The sequence below is a fragment of the Myxocyprinus asiaticus genome, chromosome 9 (genome assembly GCF_019703515.2).
Source record: "Myxocyprinus asiaticus isolate MX2 ecotype Aquarium Trade chromosome 9, UBuf_Myxa_2, whole genome shotgun sequence".
NCBI classification, from domain to species: Eukaryota; Metazoa; Chordata; class Actinopteri; order Cypriniformes; family Catostomidae; genus Myxocyprinus; species Myxocyprinus asiaticus.
The window spans coordinates 50,986,964-51,006,501 of NC_059352.1; the positions used below are offsets into that span (position 1 = coordinate 50,986,964).

Sequence of the window (19,538 nt, forward strand, 5' to 3'; positions counted from 1 at the left end):
GGTATTGAATTTGAAGTAGAATTATAATGGAATACAATTTAAGGAAATGCTGTCAGTGTAGTTTTAATTCCCTCCCCCCACAGATTTAACCACCGACATATACAACATTTATTTATTTATTATTTTATTTAACTCAGTTCAATTTGATGGAAATTTCACAATCTAAAAAAATCAATCTAAAAAATATATTTATATATCTAATATTTATTGTATGTATGTGTGTGTGTGTATGTATATATATATATATATATATATAAACTTTATTTTTACTCTAATTTACTCTGATCCAAGACCTAATGTAATCGATAGATGCAAGTTTATATGGTAATATTTATTTTTATAAAAGCATTTGAAAACCATGTGGTGGACACTTAGTTTAAAGAAATGTGACATTGCTGGGGGAAAAAAAAACTCCACATTTCTTCATTCTACATGGGTATATTTAGTGAACATTTATGATGTAAATATTTATATATATTAGAAATGTTTTCACTGTATTAATAGTTTGAATTTGGCCAAATTCTGTCGTTCCAATTCAACATCCTGTATGGCGTAGCTAATTCAATTCAAATTCACACACGATTCTTAAATTCTGAATTTTGCCCAACCCTGATTGGCACAACTGTAATGATTTGCAGAAACAAATGCAGTTCAGAAGAGTTTTGCCCTTTTTACACTAAAATCACATGAATATATATATATATTTGTTTAGTTTCAGTTGTATGTTTAAAAAAGTCTTTCCTTTATGCATAAGAAAGTTTTGGTGCAAACAGATGTAGAGATATCCACTACGTGTTTTAAGTCTTCATGTCGTGAGTTCCTCGGCGCGTGTGCGTTTGAAACATTTCTTCTCTTGTTTTGCACGTAAGAAGTCATTCGAAGTCAGTTGTCTCTCACACGCTGCATTACGATTGGCTGAGAGAACAGTATCATAGGCTGGACTCTTTGGGGGGGAAATCCAGGTTGGTAACCATGGTGACGACAGAGAGGATGTCGTCAGGTTCGATGAGGTTGGTGTTGCGTTGCATCGAGAGGATGCGTTCCTCCACGCAGCCGGCAGACAGACGTGCCTCGGCTTCATGGTCCCAACACTCTTCTATCGTCTCACAAAGCGTCGCCAGACCCTGAAATATTACATGCAGACATATTTAAATAAATCATTTCAGAAATCATGCCTGACACTTGTGAAAATGCTTCTGTTTTGCATTCTTTTATAAATGAATGCAAAGTTTTTCCATCACAAATGATATCAGCAATTTAATATAATAGTTAAAAGATTTACATGAATTTGAGAATTTCTTAGTATTTAATATGTTGCCGAGTGAGAGGCGGAGTTAATACATTTGTTTATTCACAATAACATGCACTGATTTATGAAAGTAAATAAGGTCAATTTTAATTTTATTATCTCTTTTGACATTTAAATCACATGCAGGATATGAATTATAGAAAACAACAATTCAATTTTTACTAGTTAAAATGCTAATACTTGATATCAACAATGGAATTACTACAACAACAAAAAAATCATTTTTAATATCAGTAATTACAGTACATTTGCAGTAGTAAAAAAAACTTTAATTCTTGATATCAAAAACGACATCACTCGCAAAAATACACAATCTTGATATCTTGATTAAAAATTATTTCATCTAGTAAAGACTGTAATTCTGGATATCTGTAACTGCATTTTCACTAGTAGAATTTCAAAATCATCGGTCATTCACTCCTATTCAAAACACAGTTACAGGTATATAATTAATTTCTGACTAGTTGAAATTCCAATTTCACAAATCAGCTATTTATTCATACAAGTAAAAATTATGATTTTTATATCAATAATTACATTGTTACTAGTGCAAATGTCAATTCTTGATATCAAAAACTGAAGTACAACTACTAAAAATGCTAATTTATGAAATCTGTAAATGTGTTTCAACATGTTAGATTTGGTATTTCAGATATCAATAAATTATTACAGTAATTACAGATATCTTAAAAGCCTTTCTTACTCATAACAGTCACATTACAGATATCTGAAATTAACATTGCCACTATTGAAAACCAAATACTGATATCAAAAATGAGTATTTTTACTAATTGTAATTCAATTGTTGATATCAGAACTGGACGTTTGCATTAGTAACAATGTAATTATTGGTATCAAAAATGATCATTTTTACTAGTAAGAAGTGCATTGTTGATTTGTGAAATTGGAAATTCAACTTGTAAGAAATTATAGTTATCAATTCAACAATTCAAACAATTCAATTTTCACTAAAATTTCCACTTTTTTAAAATGCTAATTCTTGATGTAAGGATGTATTTACTACTAAAGTGCAAAATCTGTTCTAGGAAATTTTTTAATTCTTCATATATAAAAAAATTATGACTTAACTTTCTTGATATCAAAAATGCAATTTCAACTAGTAAAAGCAGTCATTTATGATAGCTGCAACTGCATTTTTACTATAAGAATTTCACAATTTTCTGTAATTCACTCAAAACACAATTTTCATATACAAATATCTAGAATTAATTTTGTAATCGTTGGGATTCCAAATACACATGGCGAAGTACTTCTTACAGGTAAAAATGTATATTTTTCTATCATTAATTACATTGTTACTAGTACAAATATCCATTCCTGATATAAAATTAAAAAATTTAAAAAAATCAAATACAACTACTGAAAATGCTACTTTTTAATATTTGTAAATGTATTTCAGCATGTTAGATTTGGTATTTTAGATATCTAGAAATGGATTTCAGATATAAACAAATTGGAGAAATTAAAGATATCTAAAAGACTTTCTTAATCACAATCACATTACAGAAATTAATGTTAATTCATTCATTCATAAATGAAAGATCATTGTGATATTCTTCTAGTGAAAATGAAGTTACAAATATCAAAAATTACAGCTTTTACTAGTTGAAATTCCATTTTTGATCTCAAGAATGTGATTTTCTTTTTCTGATAAAGAATTCATGTTTTTACTAGTACAAATGTATTTACTGATATCAAGAATACAAATTTTCACTAGTAGTAATTTCATTGCATACTGTATATCAAGATTTAGTATTTTAACTAGTACAAATTGAATTGTAGATATATATAATTAATATTTGGCACACAATTAAATATCGAAAGGGCTTGTGATAATTTCATGTTGAATTTAACATCTAAAAAATGCAGAAATGTTTGAGTGAGGGTTAGCTTTAAGTATATGGAAAATATTATAATCTCAGTATAAAAGCTACCGTATGTTTGAGCCAGTGTTCTCTAAATGTCGGTCTGAGTTTCTTGTGCACAACGACTTCCTGCATGTCCTCGAGTGATGGATGAATCCCGGCCTCCTCTTCAAACGGCAGACAGAACTCGTCCACTGGACCTGCGACACAAAAACACGGATCACACCTGGACAAACACACACACTCATGACAGTACACAGTGAGGCGTGGTCAATGAGTGTTTGTTACCGTCGGCTGCTGTACAGCGTGTGGCTAGTTCCCACAGCACCAGACCCACAGCGTACATGTCGATTCTGAGAAACGCGCCACGCTGGAAACTAATCGCCCCTTCTAACACTTCTGGAGCCATGTAGCGCCACGTGCCCACCTTTAAAACACAACAACACACTGAGTTCCTGCTAATACAGCACATTATCACCAACATCCTCATCAGCTTTGAATAAGCTCAAATAAAGATTATATATCCAGCTCTGGATAATTTTTTCCAGAGCTGTATATAATTCCCATACTTCTGTTTGTGTTATTTCATAGTTTTGATGACTTAACTATTATTCCAAATATCTACTGCAATGCTTAAAATACCAACACTGATACATGTGTAGATTTGTTTTTGATAACGTCAAAATATTCAACCTGTTCAACTCTGTGGACCCGCCGGCAGGTCCAAAATGGGGCACTATATCACTTAAAATGCTCAAGTTCCCGTATACATAAGTCAGGCATATGAGGTATCATTTGAAAGCTTAGAATCTGAGCTTTTCAAAGATAACCATCACTTCTGCATTTATGTTACTTAAAATAATAAAATAAGGCCTTAAAACATCCACATCGCAAATAAGCGCCACCTAGAGGTCATGTGGTAGAAATATTAATATGAATATAAAAGTCTTTAAAATAGAACTTAAATAGACAAATCGTACATCAAATGAAAACTCTCATCCTCAGGGATGCAACTGTGCAGTCTAATTTACTGCCATAATACCACAGTTCGAAAGATTTTCAAAACAACCAAAGAGAAATACGATATTTATAAGACATCAAATACAAATGTCTCTTTTGTGCACCGACAACTGCTGCTATAAGCCTGAAATAGCTAAACACTTTATATCTGCTTTTACCTTAGGCAGGTCTTTAAAAAATGAGCCATTGTTTACTTGTCTGTGAGCTTGCTTGTGTGAATAATCTAATGTTATATGTTAGATGTCCAGAACAAAATATGCCATCCCTCTGAAGGCTAAAATGCGTTAGAGCGCCACCTACATTTCAGATCGGTATTTTGTGACAGAAGGTGTTTGAGGAAAACATTTTTTTTCTAGTACTTGCTGCCATCTAGTGGAATACAATAAGACTTTTTGTAGGGAGATGGGGTGAACAGAACCAGAATGACATGTTTACAAATTTAGGACAACAACAACATTTATTTTTATTTTTTATTCTATTCATCATAAGATTGTAAACATATACAATGTTATTTATGAATAATTGGGAGTCTTTTTTTATTTTTGGCTATAACAAAGTGGCATCTCAAACTAAAATATGTGTAAACTATAATTAACTAGGGCTGGGCGATATGGCTACAAAAATGATATCTCGATATGTTTCAGCCTGTAATTGTATCTCAATAATTGTGCATTTATTTATTGTGCATAAATTACATAAGTGATTTTTTTTTTTCGCTTTTAAACTAAATGAATAAAAGAAAAACATTGACCAAATTTATAATATAACAAAAATGAAATAATGACAAAACAGTAATAATAATAATAAACAATATTTACCTATATTTAAAAAAAAAAAAAAAAAAAAACAATTGTGAATGCAAAAACTACAAGTTCACTCCCATTTAAATATTTTTTATTATTGTCCAGTCAAGAATATTATTATAATATGATAATGAATTATTATTATTATTATTATTATTATTATTATGGGACTTGTTTTATACAATAGTAATATAGTATTTCTCTCATTTTTACTTCATATTCACCCGGAGCTTTTATTTTAGCGAAACACAGAGTGCACTGCAGTGTCAGAGTGTATATGACCGTTTACAGTGTCCATAGTTCCAAGATCTGGTGAAATGCTGCCATTCCCTCCATTTCTGTGATACCGTGTCAAGCTTTCTGATTTGTATAATACAATGTGTACAGAACAGTGCGTCACCCGTTCACTCTGAAGCACACATTAATTCATTTGCAGCCTTTTGGCAGTTAGTGATCAAATATGACTATCGCGATTTTGGTGCTATTTTGTTTTAATTGTGCATTTTATTTAACATAGATAAAGGGGTCATGAAATGCTCTTTTTTTATATAATTTTATTTTCTTCCCTGAGGTCCACTGATAATGTTAGTAATGTTTATTTGCATTAAAACATTCATAATTTAGTAATATATGATCATTTTGCACCCTGTCTCTGGCCCACTGTCTGAAATGCTTGGTTTTGGCATAAGCGCCTCCTTTAAACTTCAACGTAAACGCCCACTGTTATGATTGGCGGACATCGTGCAGCCCCTCAAATTAAAACTTTATCTGGAGACAATGAACAAGCTCCACAACATTATAAAACTAAATTTCAGGGGTTACACATAACGCACATCAACACATTGCATCTGAATATATTAAACTGTTCATCTCAAGCACAGCTGTTAACACTCACACCCTGTTTACACCGGACATGAGAGTTGTGTTAAAAGCAATAGAACCCATTATAATCAATGATGCTGTGTACCATGGAAGCTTCCGTTGTGGCGCATTGCGCAGACAGTAAACAGATGTCCTGTTCCATTTTGCGCTGCACACACTGGCACTACTACTGCCAACAACACAAATAAACGGTTTCGAAAGATTGTATCAACGCGCCCAGGGTACTCAGCCTCAAGCAGGTTTAAACAGAGTGTCAGCACCATAAACAATCAAACAGTCATGAGATTTGAATGAATGAATGGAACTGTTCACTTACTGTTTTGCGATTGGGTCTATGTGTTTTTAACTGCCTCATCCTTCAATAACAGTTCCTTTACAAAGCTTGAATCGTTTTATGACTGGTTCACAAGCAATCCACATTGATATGAGCCGAAGAAATGTGCAATCCATGCTGAAATACGCTGAAGACACATCCAGTATCCAGTATCATCCTGCACTGAACGGCGTCCATCCAGTGCATGTTTACATACACCAACAATTAAAAATAGCACAGATTGGTGAAAGAAAGTGTCCATGATGCGTTTGTACTCAAAACAACAAGAGGCAGCAGCTGAATTTCAGAATGGATTCTCCTCTTCAGAGTTGTAACTTGACACCGTGTTTTTTAAAGCGGCCTGAGATATGCATCAATGGTCAAAGACGTCTGTCTGTGCATGCTTAAATACAAAAACAATTGAAAATAGTCCAGATGGATCCCCTTTGATGTTCAGTAATAGTTAAGCTACAGTAGGCCTTATTTGTCCTCCAGTGGGCGGGGCCAAGGGTGCAATGATGTAAAAGTAGGCGTTAATGTTTTTGAGCTGTATAGGCGGTCATGAATTATTGTAACCCAAATGACGTAGGGTTGTCGCAGAAGTAGAGAACGAGGCGTTTTTGCAGCTTGGGTTCAATAAATGCTTTTATTGCATTGGGGCTCAGGTTTTGAGCTCTGAAATGTACAATATGTTTGTATAGTAGAAAGACCTCTTATATGTCAAAATATCAAGGAAAATGTTATTCCTCATGACCTGACCCCTTCTATATAAAATAAAAAGAGCATTAAAATCATTGCACTATTTTGTGAATATTCGCTATAATCGCCCAACCTTACCTTTAACTGTTGATGCCGCTGTGATTTGGGATCTTTTTACATGATGTCACTTAGGTCTGGGCAATATGATGATATATATCGTGGTGATGATATAAAGTGTCACCCAATAGAGATTTTGCCATATCGTGTATATTGCGATATGTAAATATCCATGGGTAGGCTTCTCTATCAGTGGGCAGGGCTTCACGTGAGACTGAGAGAATTGAAGAAACATGGACAGGGATTTTATGGCATTGAACATTTTTCTGCAGCTGCACAAACAAATTGAATGACCTTCATCGCACGTTTGGTGCTTTAAAAGTGCTAAAAGTGCTAAACATTCTTCTCATCCAAGCATATGTTTCAAGTGACTGTGGCGCGTGCTGTCCCTGGAGTCCAGCAGGATTTCTGATATTTGTGCTCCAGAGACAGGAGAGCTCAGAGCTGGATCGTTCGTGCTACTTGTTATTAAAACAGGTGTGACATCATCGAGGTTCACTCCTAATACAAGCAGTCTGTTTTAGCACCTCAAAATGAAACACGCAAAAGAATATTATGAAAGCCAAAAGATGAACTCCGTATTAATCCGGTCATTAACTTATTTTGCAAGAAGTGACATTTATTTTCTTCAAGAGGTGTTTATTTTCGTTGGATAGATTTTTTTTTTTTACTATTGTTTTATTTTCTTTGTCACATTGCTTTGAGAAGATCTTAAGTGTCTTGAGCAAAGTTTAATATAATAATAACAATAATAATATTGGTCAACAACATTTTAAACTGAAATGTGGCATACTGTTATATTTAGCATTTTGGTAAGGTCAATTTTTATTTATTTATGTACTTAGAAATTTTTTAGTTTTGTTCCAAATAATGAGTAAGAAGTTTTAATTTAATAAAGTATGTAATTCACTATCTGGAGTACCAAAAATAGGCATTACAATAAGGTTATTTAATACATAAAGTTTAACATTGATTTTCCAAAAAACCTTTACTATATCGTGATATATATACAGTTATCATGACATAAAATTACTCATATTGTGATATAAGATTTAAGTCATATCGCCACCCCTGACGTCATGTCAAGTCAGAGCTTTAATTGAATTCCGGGTTTACAACTTGTAATTAGGAGTTCTACGAAGACGTGAACATTGAGTCGAAATCTCGTAATTACAGTAATGTGAACATATCTAGTAACATTTTCTAACAACAGCTTTAAAATGTGTAACTAACAGTACTCTATTATTGTTTGCTTTTTTTTGTTTGTTTTTATTAACACCATGCCAGCTTCTATGGCTATTTTGATGATGAAATCAGGTTCAAATCTAATAATAATAATAATAATGATAATAATAGATAAAAGCATATAACATTTTTAAAGATATTTAAAATCCATTTTTAATGAAAACTCAGAGGACTAGAAATACCACAGTCCAAAATCTTTTTAAAAAAAAGATATATTTCCTTAGGGGTGGGCGATATTACCAAAATCTTGTATAACGTTATTAATAATTTTGTATCACAACTAATATCATGATGTAGTACTTTTTTCTGGAAAATCAATAAAATTGGTTTATATTAAATAACCATATTGTAATGCCTATTGTTTTATATAATTCAGTTTCAGTTATAAATGAAAACCACTTCCTCTTATATCATTTTCTATTTATATGGAACTTGACAAACATAGTCAAAGTAAAATAATCAACATTAACATAATTATGCCACATTTCATTCAGATATGCTGTTGACCATTATTATTATTATTATTATTATTATTATTATTATTATAAACTTTTCTCAAGAAACTCAACATCTTCTCAAAGCAATGAAACAAAGAAAATAAGATAAAAAAAAAAGAAAAAAAATCAACGAAAATAAACACTTCATTCTCTTTAGAGAATATATGAATATCTGATTGTTTCTTAATATCTAACATCATTCAGCAGAACTTTAATAAGGGTGATTATGTAGTTTAAGGTAAAAAACTCAGATTGAGCAGTGCGAGTGATCCCGCTCTGAGCTCTCCTGTCTCTGGAGCACAAATATCGGAAAGCCTGCTGGAATCTAGAGATAACGACACTCATGTGAAACACAAACAGAGAAGTTCAAAAGCATATTTAGTGCTTATGAAGCACCAAATGCAAGATGAATTTGCAGTTCAGAGAAAAAAAATGACAGTCTCACATGAAGCCCTGCCCACTGATAGAAATGTGCATGCCACGCATATGGATGCCCTTACGAAAATAGAGAGTTCATGGCAAATTTGCTGTATACTTGCGTCAAATTCGCCACTGCTAGTTTTCACATGCAAATGAGCTTTGCGGCACACTTGCGCCAAATTGTCCATTGTTGCCAAAGGTTTTATGCATCGCGATATATACACAACATAGCAAAATCTATAATGATTGAGACTATATATCCACCACAATATATATCATCATATCTCCCAGCCCTATGTTTCCTCTATCATTATCATCATTATTCTACAATATATTCCTTTATCACACTATCAGTTTATCACTGTATAGAAACGAGTGAACAATGTATTGTTAGATAAGTTATCTTTGTGCTTTTTTGCTTTGCTCTTGGAGTGAAACAACTTTCAAAACAAGAGTCTTCCTCACCTGTCCGTGTGTGTCACCTGTCGATTTTCCTGCTTCAAATTTGAGCGCCAGGCCGAAGTCAGCGATACAGGCAGTTAAATCACTCTTCAACAACACATTCTTACTCTTGATATCCCTGAGAGAGAGAGAGAGAGAGAGAGAGAGAGAGAGAGACAAAGCATTAACCATATGTCAACCAATAAGAGCAGACTAATAGACGACAATTGACGACAAAGCCAATAGGATTGTACCTGTGTGCAATGGCAGGCTTGTGTCCATCCTTCAGGTTGGGTATGTCCTCGTGTAAATACGCTAACCCGCGCACAAACGTCTGCGAGATCAGACACAGCTCATTCCAGGACACTACATTTGCTTTCAGGAAATCTGTCAAAGAGCCCTGAATAAACACACCATAATGTTTCTGTCCAAGATGAAAGTGAGAGACACCTCCCTGAATTAAACGATGCAGCATACTACCAAACGGTTACAATTGCATTGAATTTCACAGACTTATACAATGTTTAATTCACAGTATGCAGTAGGCAGCGCTTTCCATTCCGAACACAACCAATGACGATTACTTCTATTCCTTATAAAAAACAATATGTGTGTATTTCTGTACCTTCTCATGATAAGCAGTGATAAGCCAGAGTTCAATATCGACTCCATTCCCTCGTTTTTCTGCTCCGATGAACTGCAGGATGTTTTCATGTTTCATTCCAGTTGTACTATAAATCTCATATTCATTCTGCCACGACTGCTTATTCTGAGAATGATCGCAAACAAACATGTGTACATTTTATTCAAGACATTCAAGGTTGTTGCAAAATAGCTGCTATTTTCACACCCGTGACTGCACATCAGTTTAATTATGTTGGCTTGGGTTTTTTTCAAAATCCTTAAAGGAATACCAACATTTCTGACTGTAACTCCTCCTGGAGCTTTCAAACTACAGGTGCAACTCAATAAATTAGAATGTCATGGAAAAGTTCATTTATTTCAGTAATTCAACTCAAATTGTGAAACTCGTGTATTAAATAAATTCAATGCACACAGACTGAAGTAGTTTAAGTCTTTGGTTCTTTTAATTGTGATGATTTTGGCTCACATTTAACAAAAACCCACCAATTCACTATCTCAAAAAATTAGAATATGGTGACATGCCAATCAGCTAATCAACTCAAAACACCTGCAAAGGTTTCCTGAGCCTTCAAAATGGTCTCTCAGTTTGGTTCACTAGGCTACACAATCTGCTGATCTGACAGTTGTCCAGAAGACAATCACTGACACCCTTCACAAGGAGGGTAAGCCACAAACATTCATTGCCAAAGAAGCTGGCTGTTCACAGAGTGCTGTATCCAAGCATGTTAACAGAAAGTTGAGTGGAAGGAAAAAGTGTGGAAGAAAAAGATGCACAACCAACCGAGAGAACCGCAGCCTTATGAGTATTGTCAAGCAAAATCGATTCAAGAATTTGGGTGAACGTCACAAGGAATGGACTGAGGCTGAGGTCAAGGCATCAAGAGCCACCACACACAGACATGTCAAGGAATTTGGCTACAGTTGTCGTATTCTTCTTGTTAAGCCACTCCTGAACCAAAGACAACGTCAGAGGCGTCTTACCTGGGCTAAGGAGAAGAAGAACTGGACTGTTGCCCAGTGGTCCAAAGTCCTCTTTTCAGATGAGAGCAAGTTTTGTATTTAATTTGGAAACCAAGGTCCTAGAGTCTGGAGGAAGGCTGGAGAAGCTCATAGCCCAAGTTGCTTGAAGTCCAGTGTTAAGTTTCCACAGTCTGTGATGATTTGGGGTGCAATGTCATCTGCTGGTGTTGGTCCATTGTGTTTTTTGAAAACCAAAGTCACTGCACCCCTTTACCAAGAAATTTTGGAGCACTTCATGCTTCCTTCTGCTGACCAGCTTTTTAAAGATGCTGATTTCATTTTCCAGCAGGATTTGGCACCTGCCCACACTGCCAAAAGCACCAAAAGTTGGTTAAATGACCATGGTGTTGGTGTTCTTGACTGGCCAGCAAACTCACCAGACCTGAACTCCATAGAGAATCTATGGGGTATTGTCAAGAGGAAAATGAGAAACAAGAGACCAAAAAATGCAGATGAGAAACCTGAGAAACTGTCAAAGAAACCTGGGCTTCCATACCACCTCAGCAGTGCCACAAACTGATCACCTCCATGCCACGCCGAATTGAGGCAGTAATTAAAGCAAAAGGAGCCCCTACCAAGTATTGAGTACATATACAGTAAATGAACATACTTTCCAGAAGGCCAACAATTCACTAAAAATGTTTTTTTTATTGGTCTTATGATGTATTCTAATTTTTTGAGATAGTGAATTGGTGGGTTTTTGTTAAATGTGAGCCAAAATCATCACAATTAAAAGAACAAAAGACTTAAACTACTTCAGTCTGTGTGCATTGAATTTATTTAATACACGAGTTTCACAATTTGAGTTGAACTACTGAAATAAATGAACTTTTCCACGACATTCTAATTTATTGAGATGCACCTGTATATCCATCAAACTTGGCACAGACCTTCAGACTGTTCTGACTCTGGTTCCCCAAAAATGTAAATTCAGTCATTGTTTATTCACCCCTGTGTTGTTATAACCCTCTATGACTTTCTTTAATAACTTTGTTTTTAAACATTTCTGGTACCTGAACAGGGAAGATTTTGACAGCCACGTGTCCGTTCAGTAGTTGTGCCTTCCAAACGCAGCCAAAGCGTCCTCTAGCCTTCACCTCCAGCAGCTGCAGCGGCTTCTGACCCAGTAACGGGGAAGGAGGCGTAAGACCCGGATCCTTAACACAAGAAAAAATAAACAAAACATTCAGAACACAGATTAATACTGTATATTGATGTTTCATTTGATGCTGTCTGCTGATACTCGAGAAAACCTATGGAACAACCCCGACCAAATTCAAATAATAAATAATGATGCAGGAGAAATTATAAATGTATCCATGCGAGGTGAAATGAAAGACTATAGTATAACAGAAGGAAAGATGGACGCATATACAAAAACAACAAGATGTGTCACAATAAAGAAGAGGAAAACTAAAGAAAGCAGATGACCATGAGAGATTTTCCTGAGTGAATAAAGCTCTTACCTCTATCATGATATGAAAGGTGTGCTAGCAACAGAGCAAGAGAGTGAATTTACTGTTTCTAGCCACAGCGGAACAAACAAATGCTGTGGTGTAATTATGAGAAAGATCAAAACCATCTCAAAATGATAATGAGAAATATTGATATGGTGTCTGTGAGCACACATATGGAGTGATTCCATACCGCATGAGCTGGTTTGGACACACACACTGACATATAGTTCCATACAATCAAACCAAGAAATTGGCCTCTTTAAACATTCTGTCAATGTAAGTCTATGTGATTTTTGTGATATTTGATTGTTCGCTGTGCGAGAACCATTATTCCAATCAGTAAGAACACATATGGCAATGCGCGTCATAACAGCCTGAAGGTCTGTGCCAAGTTTGGTAGCATGAAAGTTTAGGAGCTAAAATTTATAATTTTCGAAAAAGCCTAAACAAAGTCTGTAGTATAACAGTATGTTGGCTTTGTCAAGTCAACATAATGTTAAGTTTTTAACACGCTATGTTTTGTACAATTTTTAATGGTACTGAATTAGTGTATTAAATCGACAGCTTTAAAAACTTACTGTGACGAGGAGGAGGGCGGGGCCGGGCCGTGAGTGTGCACGGCTGGCCCCCAATTGGGCTAATCAGCCGAGGAGAGGGATAAAGCCGAGTCAGATGCGGCAGTTTGGGAGAGAGGGAGCCACACGCAGCTGCCATGTGCGTTTATATTTGTGTCTTTTTACGTTTTCATTAAACATTATTTTGATGGTTTGTCCAGTTCCCGCCTCCTCCTTGCCCATCCAAATCCTGTTACATTGGTGCCGAAACCCGGGAAGGAGGAGGGATGCGCTGTCGGGGAGTCCTCGCCACTGTATAAGTCCTCGCCACTGGGAGTCCACGCCCAAAGGAGCAGCCTGGACGCGGAAGAACGGCCGCCATCCGCGAGGGGAGGAGGGGCTCGCTGCCAGCCGCCTGAAGTGGTGGAGCCGCTGCCAGGGGTGGAGGTGCTCGCTACCGGCAGCCAGAACGCGGAGGGCCGTTCCATCCGCCAGGGGTTGGAGGACTCGCTGCGGTCCATCCGGGGAGAAGTGGCTGTCATCTGCCAGAGGGTGGAGGAGTGGTCGAGGACCAGGTGACGGCATGTCTGGGAACCGGCTAGCAATCTCACTGTTATCAGACGAACCATCATTATTTTGATGGTTCGTCTGATTCCCACCTCCTCCTTGCCCATCAAAACCCTGTTACACTTACATATACGGTATATACTGTACATCATTTCTTTTTAAATGCACACACTCAAAACATATTCATTCATTGATTGATTAAGAAGGCTGAAAACACACTGTTTGTAGATACCTGTGATGGTACGAGCAAAGGCGGGTAAGACAGCCTAAGATGACGATACATCCAGAACGAGATGAAAAGAACGACAGCGACGGCCATGACAGGGATCATGGAGAACAGCAGTGTGTGAAATAACTCTGGCTGAGGGCTCACAGGGTTTGATGTGGCTGCAGAGAGACAATGATATCATTATATCTTCTATTTCATCAGCTTCAATGCTCAAGATCACACACATCTTACATGAGGAGGGACGTCACATTTACACATTTAAATAGTAATGAATTTACACAGAACCTCAAAATGTAGATATGAACTACTTAAATTGTCTGGATTCAGGGAAATTTACTGAACAGAATCACTGCATGTGGAACTTGCATGAAGCCCAACACAGACAGTAATTCAGTATTTAATGTTGCTTTAAAAAAGTTGATTTATTGTTGATAAATAGGTGCATTTTCATCATCTATAAAACTTGAGGTACCTTGAGCTTCAGTATGTTTTAAGAAAGTTTTAAAGTGTGTGTTACTCACTCTCAACCATGTCTGGACTGTAGTGAAACTTCTCGTTGCACATGTTTCCCTCACAGCAACAGAAGAACACATCAAGGTTCTCTTTATGCTCCACACACTCACTACTGCAGAGACAGAAAATAAATGTGAACATCTCAGAACCCTGAGACACATGCAGAGAAACTTGTCAGAACTTTCTGGCGGGGAAAAGGAAAATCTATTAGACCCAGCCATGCCATGAGGTCTCATACAGGCCCACCTGCCCATACCTGTCATAGCAGTTGACATCATCAAGCCAGCAGCCCTGTTTGACCAACTCGATTATTCCGGTGTGATTCTTCCATGTGGAAAAACAGTGTCGCCGTTTGTCCTTCTCTCCATAACACAGCTCAATTCCACTCTGGTTTGTTCCATCTTTCTCCCAGTTGGCATTATAAAATGCACATTCCTGCGTCTCCGAGCGACCGAGAATCGCTCCTGAATAACACAAACACAGAGATTTTATTATTAATGGCTTTTTTTTAAACCCATTTTCCACCACATACAGAACTGAGGCTCTTGCAATGTTTGAAACAAATTCTTTTGACAAAATCATTACGAAATTAACCACACAACAATTTTAATGTACTCTGACCAATCTACTTCTAGGAGAACACAACATATACAATTAATAATAAAATGCAACAAAAAAATGCAAAATTGTGATTTGCATTTTTACTCCACCACACAAACAAAATGAAAACACAAATTACCACCTACTCCATAAGCCACAAGGGGTCCTATTTTAAGAGCAAAGTCATATGCACAAAGTCAATGGGCATGACCATGAAGATTTGGTATTTTTGGTAAGTCTAGGTGCAAGTGGATTTGGCGAATTTGCATGTGCAAAGCGCTAATGGGCTGGGTCAAGTGCATATTAATTCTGAGGTTCTTCTCCGGCACAGTCTGCGTCCTGTTATACACTGATGAGCCAGAACATTATGACCACTCACAGGTGAAACGAATAATGTTGATAATCTCCTAACAAGGCCATATGTCGAGGTCTGGGTAGATAAATGGTAAGCAAACAATCAGTTCTCATAGTCAATGTGTTGAATGCAGGAGAAATGGGCAGGAGTAAAGACCTGAATGACTTTGACAAGGGCCAAATTGTTATGGCCAGATGACTGGGTCAGAGCATCTCTGAAACAGCATGGCTTGTGGGGAGCTCCTGGTCAGCAGTGGTGAGTACCTACCAACAGTGGTCCGAGGAGGGACAAACCACAAACTGGCGACAAGTTGTTGGGCGCCCAAGGCTCATCAATGCGCAAGGGCAACGAAGGCTATCCCATCTGGTCACAGAAAATTGTAATGATGGTTATGGGAGGATTGTGTCACAACACACAGTACAGGGGCCGTGCAGCTGCAGACCGGCCAGAGTGCCATGATGACCCGTCCACCATCAAATGGGCCAACAATGGGCACGCGAGCGTCGGAACTGGACCTTGGAGCAGTGGAAGAAGGTCACCTGGTTTGATTAATCCCGTTTCCTTTTACATCATGTGGAAGGCTGTGTACATGTGCGCCGTTAACCTGGGGGAGTGATGGCACCAGGATGCACTGTGGGAAGATGATAAGCCAGTGGAGGGAGTGTGATGCTCTGGGCAATGTTCTGCTGAGAAACCCTGGGTTCGGCCATTCATGTGGAGGTCAATTTGACGTGCCACCTACCTAAACAATGTTGCAGACCAGGTACACCCCTTAATGACAATGGTATTCCCCGATGGCAGTGGCCTCTTTCAGCAGGATAATGCATCCTGCCACACTGCCCACATTGTTCGAGGATGGTTTGAGGAACATGATGAAGAGTTCAAGGTGTTGCCATGGCCTCCAAATTCCCCAGATCTCAATCCGATTGAGCATCTGTTGAATGTGCTAGACCAACAAGTTTGATCCACGGCGGCTCCACCTCACAACTTACAGGACTTGAAGGATCTGTTGATAACGTCTTGGTGCCAGATACCACAGGACACCTTCAGAGGTCTTTTAGAGTCCATACCTTGACGGGTAGGTGCTGTTTTGGCAGCACGTGGAGGACCAAGAGCATATTAGGCAGGTGGTCATAATGTTTTAGCTCATAGGTGTATAGTCCATTCCCTGTCAAGCACCAGCGATATAAACAAAGAGAGCACATTCATAAGAATTTGGTAGTGTAAATGGACAGTATGCAATGAATTAGAAGAATAGAAATATGGATTTACATTCTTTTTAAATTAATTGCGTCCCTGTTGAATGTCAGGCATATTTCTCTGACAGTGACTCCTTTTATACATGTGGTAAATTTGATTTTCATCAGGATCTGTAGGCCCTGTAAAATTATAGAGAATGTAAGTATTATTAATAATTTTCATCTACTGACACATAAATCATAGTTAGTATTGTAGATAGTATCGGAACGCACTTCTACTGGTAGAATTTGCTTTAAAGATTAAATTAATTAAACGAAACACCAAAAAAATGAATCCAAAAATATTTCTAAATTCAAATCACGCTTTAAACGAAAACATAATCAAAATAACAAAGTAGTCAAAAAAAATCTTTCCAACTTCTTCCACCGACCCCTTTTGCAGTGACTTAAAAATCCCTCTATGACAACAGGTGAAAAAATATTAATACATATTAGACCATAAATACAATTGTAAATATAAACATTATAATAATAATAATTATTGAATACTAAACGAAGACCTCTTGAAAGTTTAACAAAAATCTCATAATTTTTTGTTTCATAAAATGGCTACAACATTATTTGATGTTCCACTATATTTTCAGAGTTTTGAACTTTATTACCACCTGCTGGTGGAATCTCCAAACTGCAAATGCAGGAACTGAGTTTACACTTTGTGCTGGGGCAGACACACCACTTCCTCAGATATAGTCCCATGTATTGTCGATATATACCACTATTCCTCGAGATACAACAAAAAAATCCCTACGCAAGGAAATATATACACATCAAACATAAATAGATTTTCATAACATAATTTAACACGGTTTTCAATATCCGAACAACACTCTCTAGAATATTCACCAAAATCAAATTATGAGACTCTAGAGTTTTCTCTTACCTACTTGGGGTTGACCATGAGAATTTATATTCTTCAACCTAGGATTTCAGGAGAACATGGATTGCCAAACTCCAAACAGAATCAATCCTTTGTTTGCTCACCTCTCTCTTCTTCTATACCTCTTTATATCTATATGTTATACTACTCTAAACTTCTATATGTCACCCTCTAGTGTCTGGTATGTGTATAACATCTACTAAAACAGAGTGACAGGCTTCAAACTGTTACATACCCCTCCCCACGATGGAAGACCTTACATTATCAAAATAAGGCTTTAGATTCTGAAAAAGAGACTGAGTAATTAACTGGTCCAAGTCTCTTACATATTTTTGCAGGTCCTTTCCACCTAGCCGAAAACTTTGCCATATAGTTACCCTCAGCATGAGACAATGGATGAGTTTGAATCCAAACCAGGTCACCCTTTTAGAAATGTTCTAGCTTCCTCTTCCGATTGTAATATCGACCTTGTTTTAGTTGAGCTCTTTCTACATTCTCTCTCACAGGCCACATCAATTCCTCTTGTTTGTTTATTACATCATATGCAGTATTACTTGGGTTAGGTACTCTGGGTAGAGCTCTTTGTAGTGGTCCCTTCAGCCTTCTGCCCAGTGCAACTTCAGCTGGTGAGAAACCTGTACTTTCTTGCCAGGCAGTATTGATGGCAAATCTAAACTCTGCCAACCAACGATCCCATTGACGATGGTGGTCTCTCACATACAAAGCAATCATGGTTTTTACTGTACGGTTAATGCATTCAGTAAGATTGGTCTGTGGATGATAAGCTATTGTTAGTTTTTGCGTAACTCCCCATTGTTTGCACACATGGTAGATCAGATGCAATGTAAATTGTGGTCCACGATCTGAAACAAGGTAGGCAGGAACATCCCACCTTGTGAAAATCTCTTCCACAAGCACTCGGGCAATTTGAGGTGACTTGGGAACCCGTAGAAGAAACATTTCAACCAATTTAGAACAATGGTCAACCACCACTAATAGATGTTCGTTTTGCTTGGTGCTTTTTGGAAAGGGTCCCATCAGATTCACTCCTATCATATATCCAGGTTCTACCACAGGCGTCGACTGGAGATGACCAGAGAGCTTGGATATGGAAGGTTTGTATCTTTGACAGACATGCCTTACAATGTTTCCAGACACCACGATGTACACTTGGCCAATAGGCCACATCAATTAACCTCAGCAGGGGTTTCAGCCGTCCAAGATGTCCACAGAGCAGTTTATCATGGGCATACCTCATAAACTCATCTCTCCTACACGCAGGGACAACAAGTTGTAATTTCTGCCCTTTTTTTCCATCAGGTATACTTTGGAAGAGAAATCTGTTTTCCATAGTATAGTGAACTCTACTTGGGTCAGTATCTTTTTGAGTAGAGGCTTTCTTTATCAACTTTTTGATCTCTGAATCATTTTGCTGGGCACTGGCTACCTCAGTCCAATCAATAGGCAACTGCATCGGAACTACACATATATCGGCAGCCCTACAGACAGCTAGCATATTGGATGATGAATTGAGTAAACTCCTAGAAAAAGTATTAGGTATGACATTAATTTGCCCTTTCTTGTCCTTTACATTGAAATCAAACCCTTTTAGTCAAATGGTCCAACAGATAAATCAAGAAGAAGGCTAAGGGTGATTGAAAACTCAAATAAGTGCAGCATGATCTGTTACAACTTCAAAGAGTCGACTTCTAGGTATGGTCTCCATTTTTCTACAGCCCACACAACAGCCAGACATTCTTTTTCAGATACCGAATAGGATTTCTCCGCACCACTCAGCAATTTTGAAGCATATGCAATCATATATTCTTC

The 19,538-nt window shown here is 37.1% G+C and overlaps 1 protein-coding gene across 1 annotated transcript in view; it reads right to left on the reverse strand.

Moving 5' to 3' along the window:
* Positions 1-312: 312 nt before the first annotated feature.
* Positions 313-19,538, reverse strand: part of LOC127446199 (activin receptor type-2A-like) — a 33,795-nt gene continuing 14,569 nt past the window's right edge. The window contains exons 2-11 of the mRNA XM_051706943.1: positions 14,874-15,081; positions 14,626-14,729; positions 14,108-14,262; positions 12,311-12,454; positions 10,258-10,401; positions 9,887-10,032; positions 9,657-9,771; positions 3,484-3,622; positions 3,265-3,395; positions 313-1,124 (exon numbers count right to left, since the gene is read on the reverse strand). Of these exons, the coding sequence (XP_051562903.1) occupies positions 930-1,124; positions 3,265-3,395; positions 3,484-3,622; positions 9,657-9,771; positions 9,887-10,032; positions 10,258-10,401; positions 12,311-12,454; positions 14,108-14,262; positions 14,626-14,729; positions 14,874-15,081 (1,481 nt within the window). The 3' untranslated portion in view covers positions 313-929. The remainder of the gene's footprint in view (positions 1,125-3,264; positions 3,396-3,483; positions 3,623-9,656; positions 9,772-9,886; positions 10,033-10,257; positions 10,402-12,310; positions 12,455-14,107; positions 14,263-14,625; positions 14,730-14,873; positions 15,082-19,538) is intronic.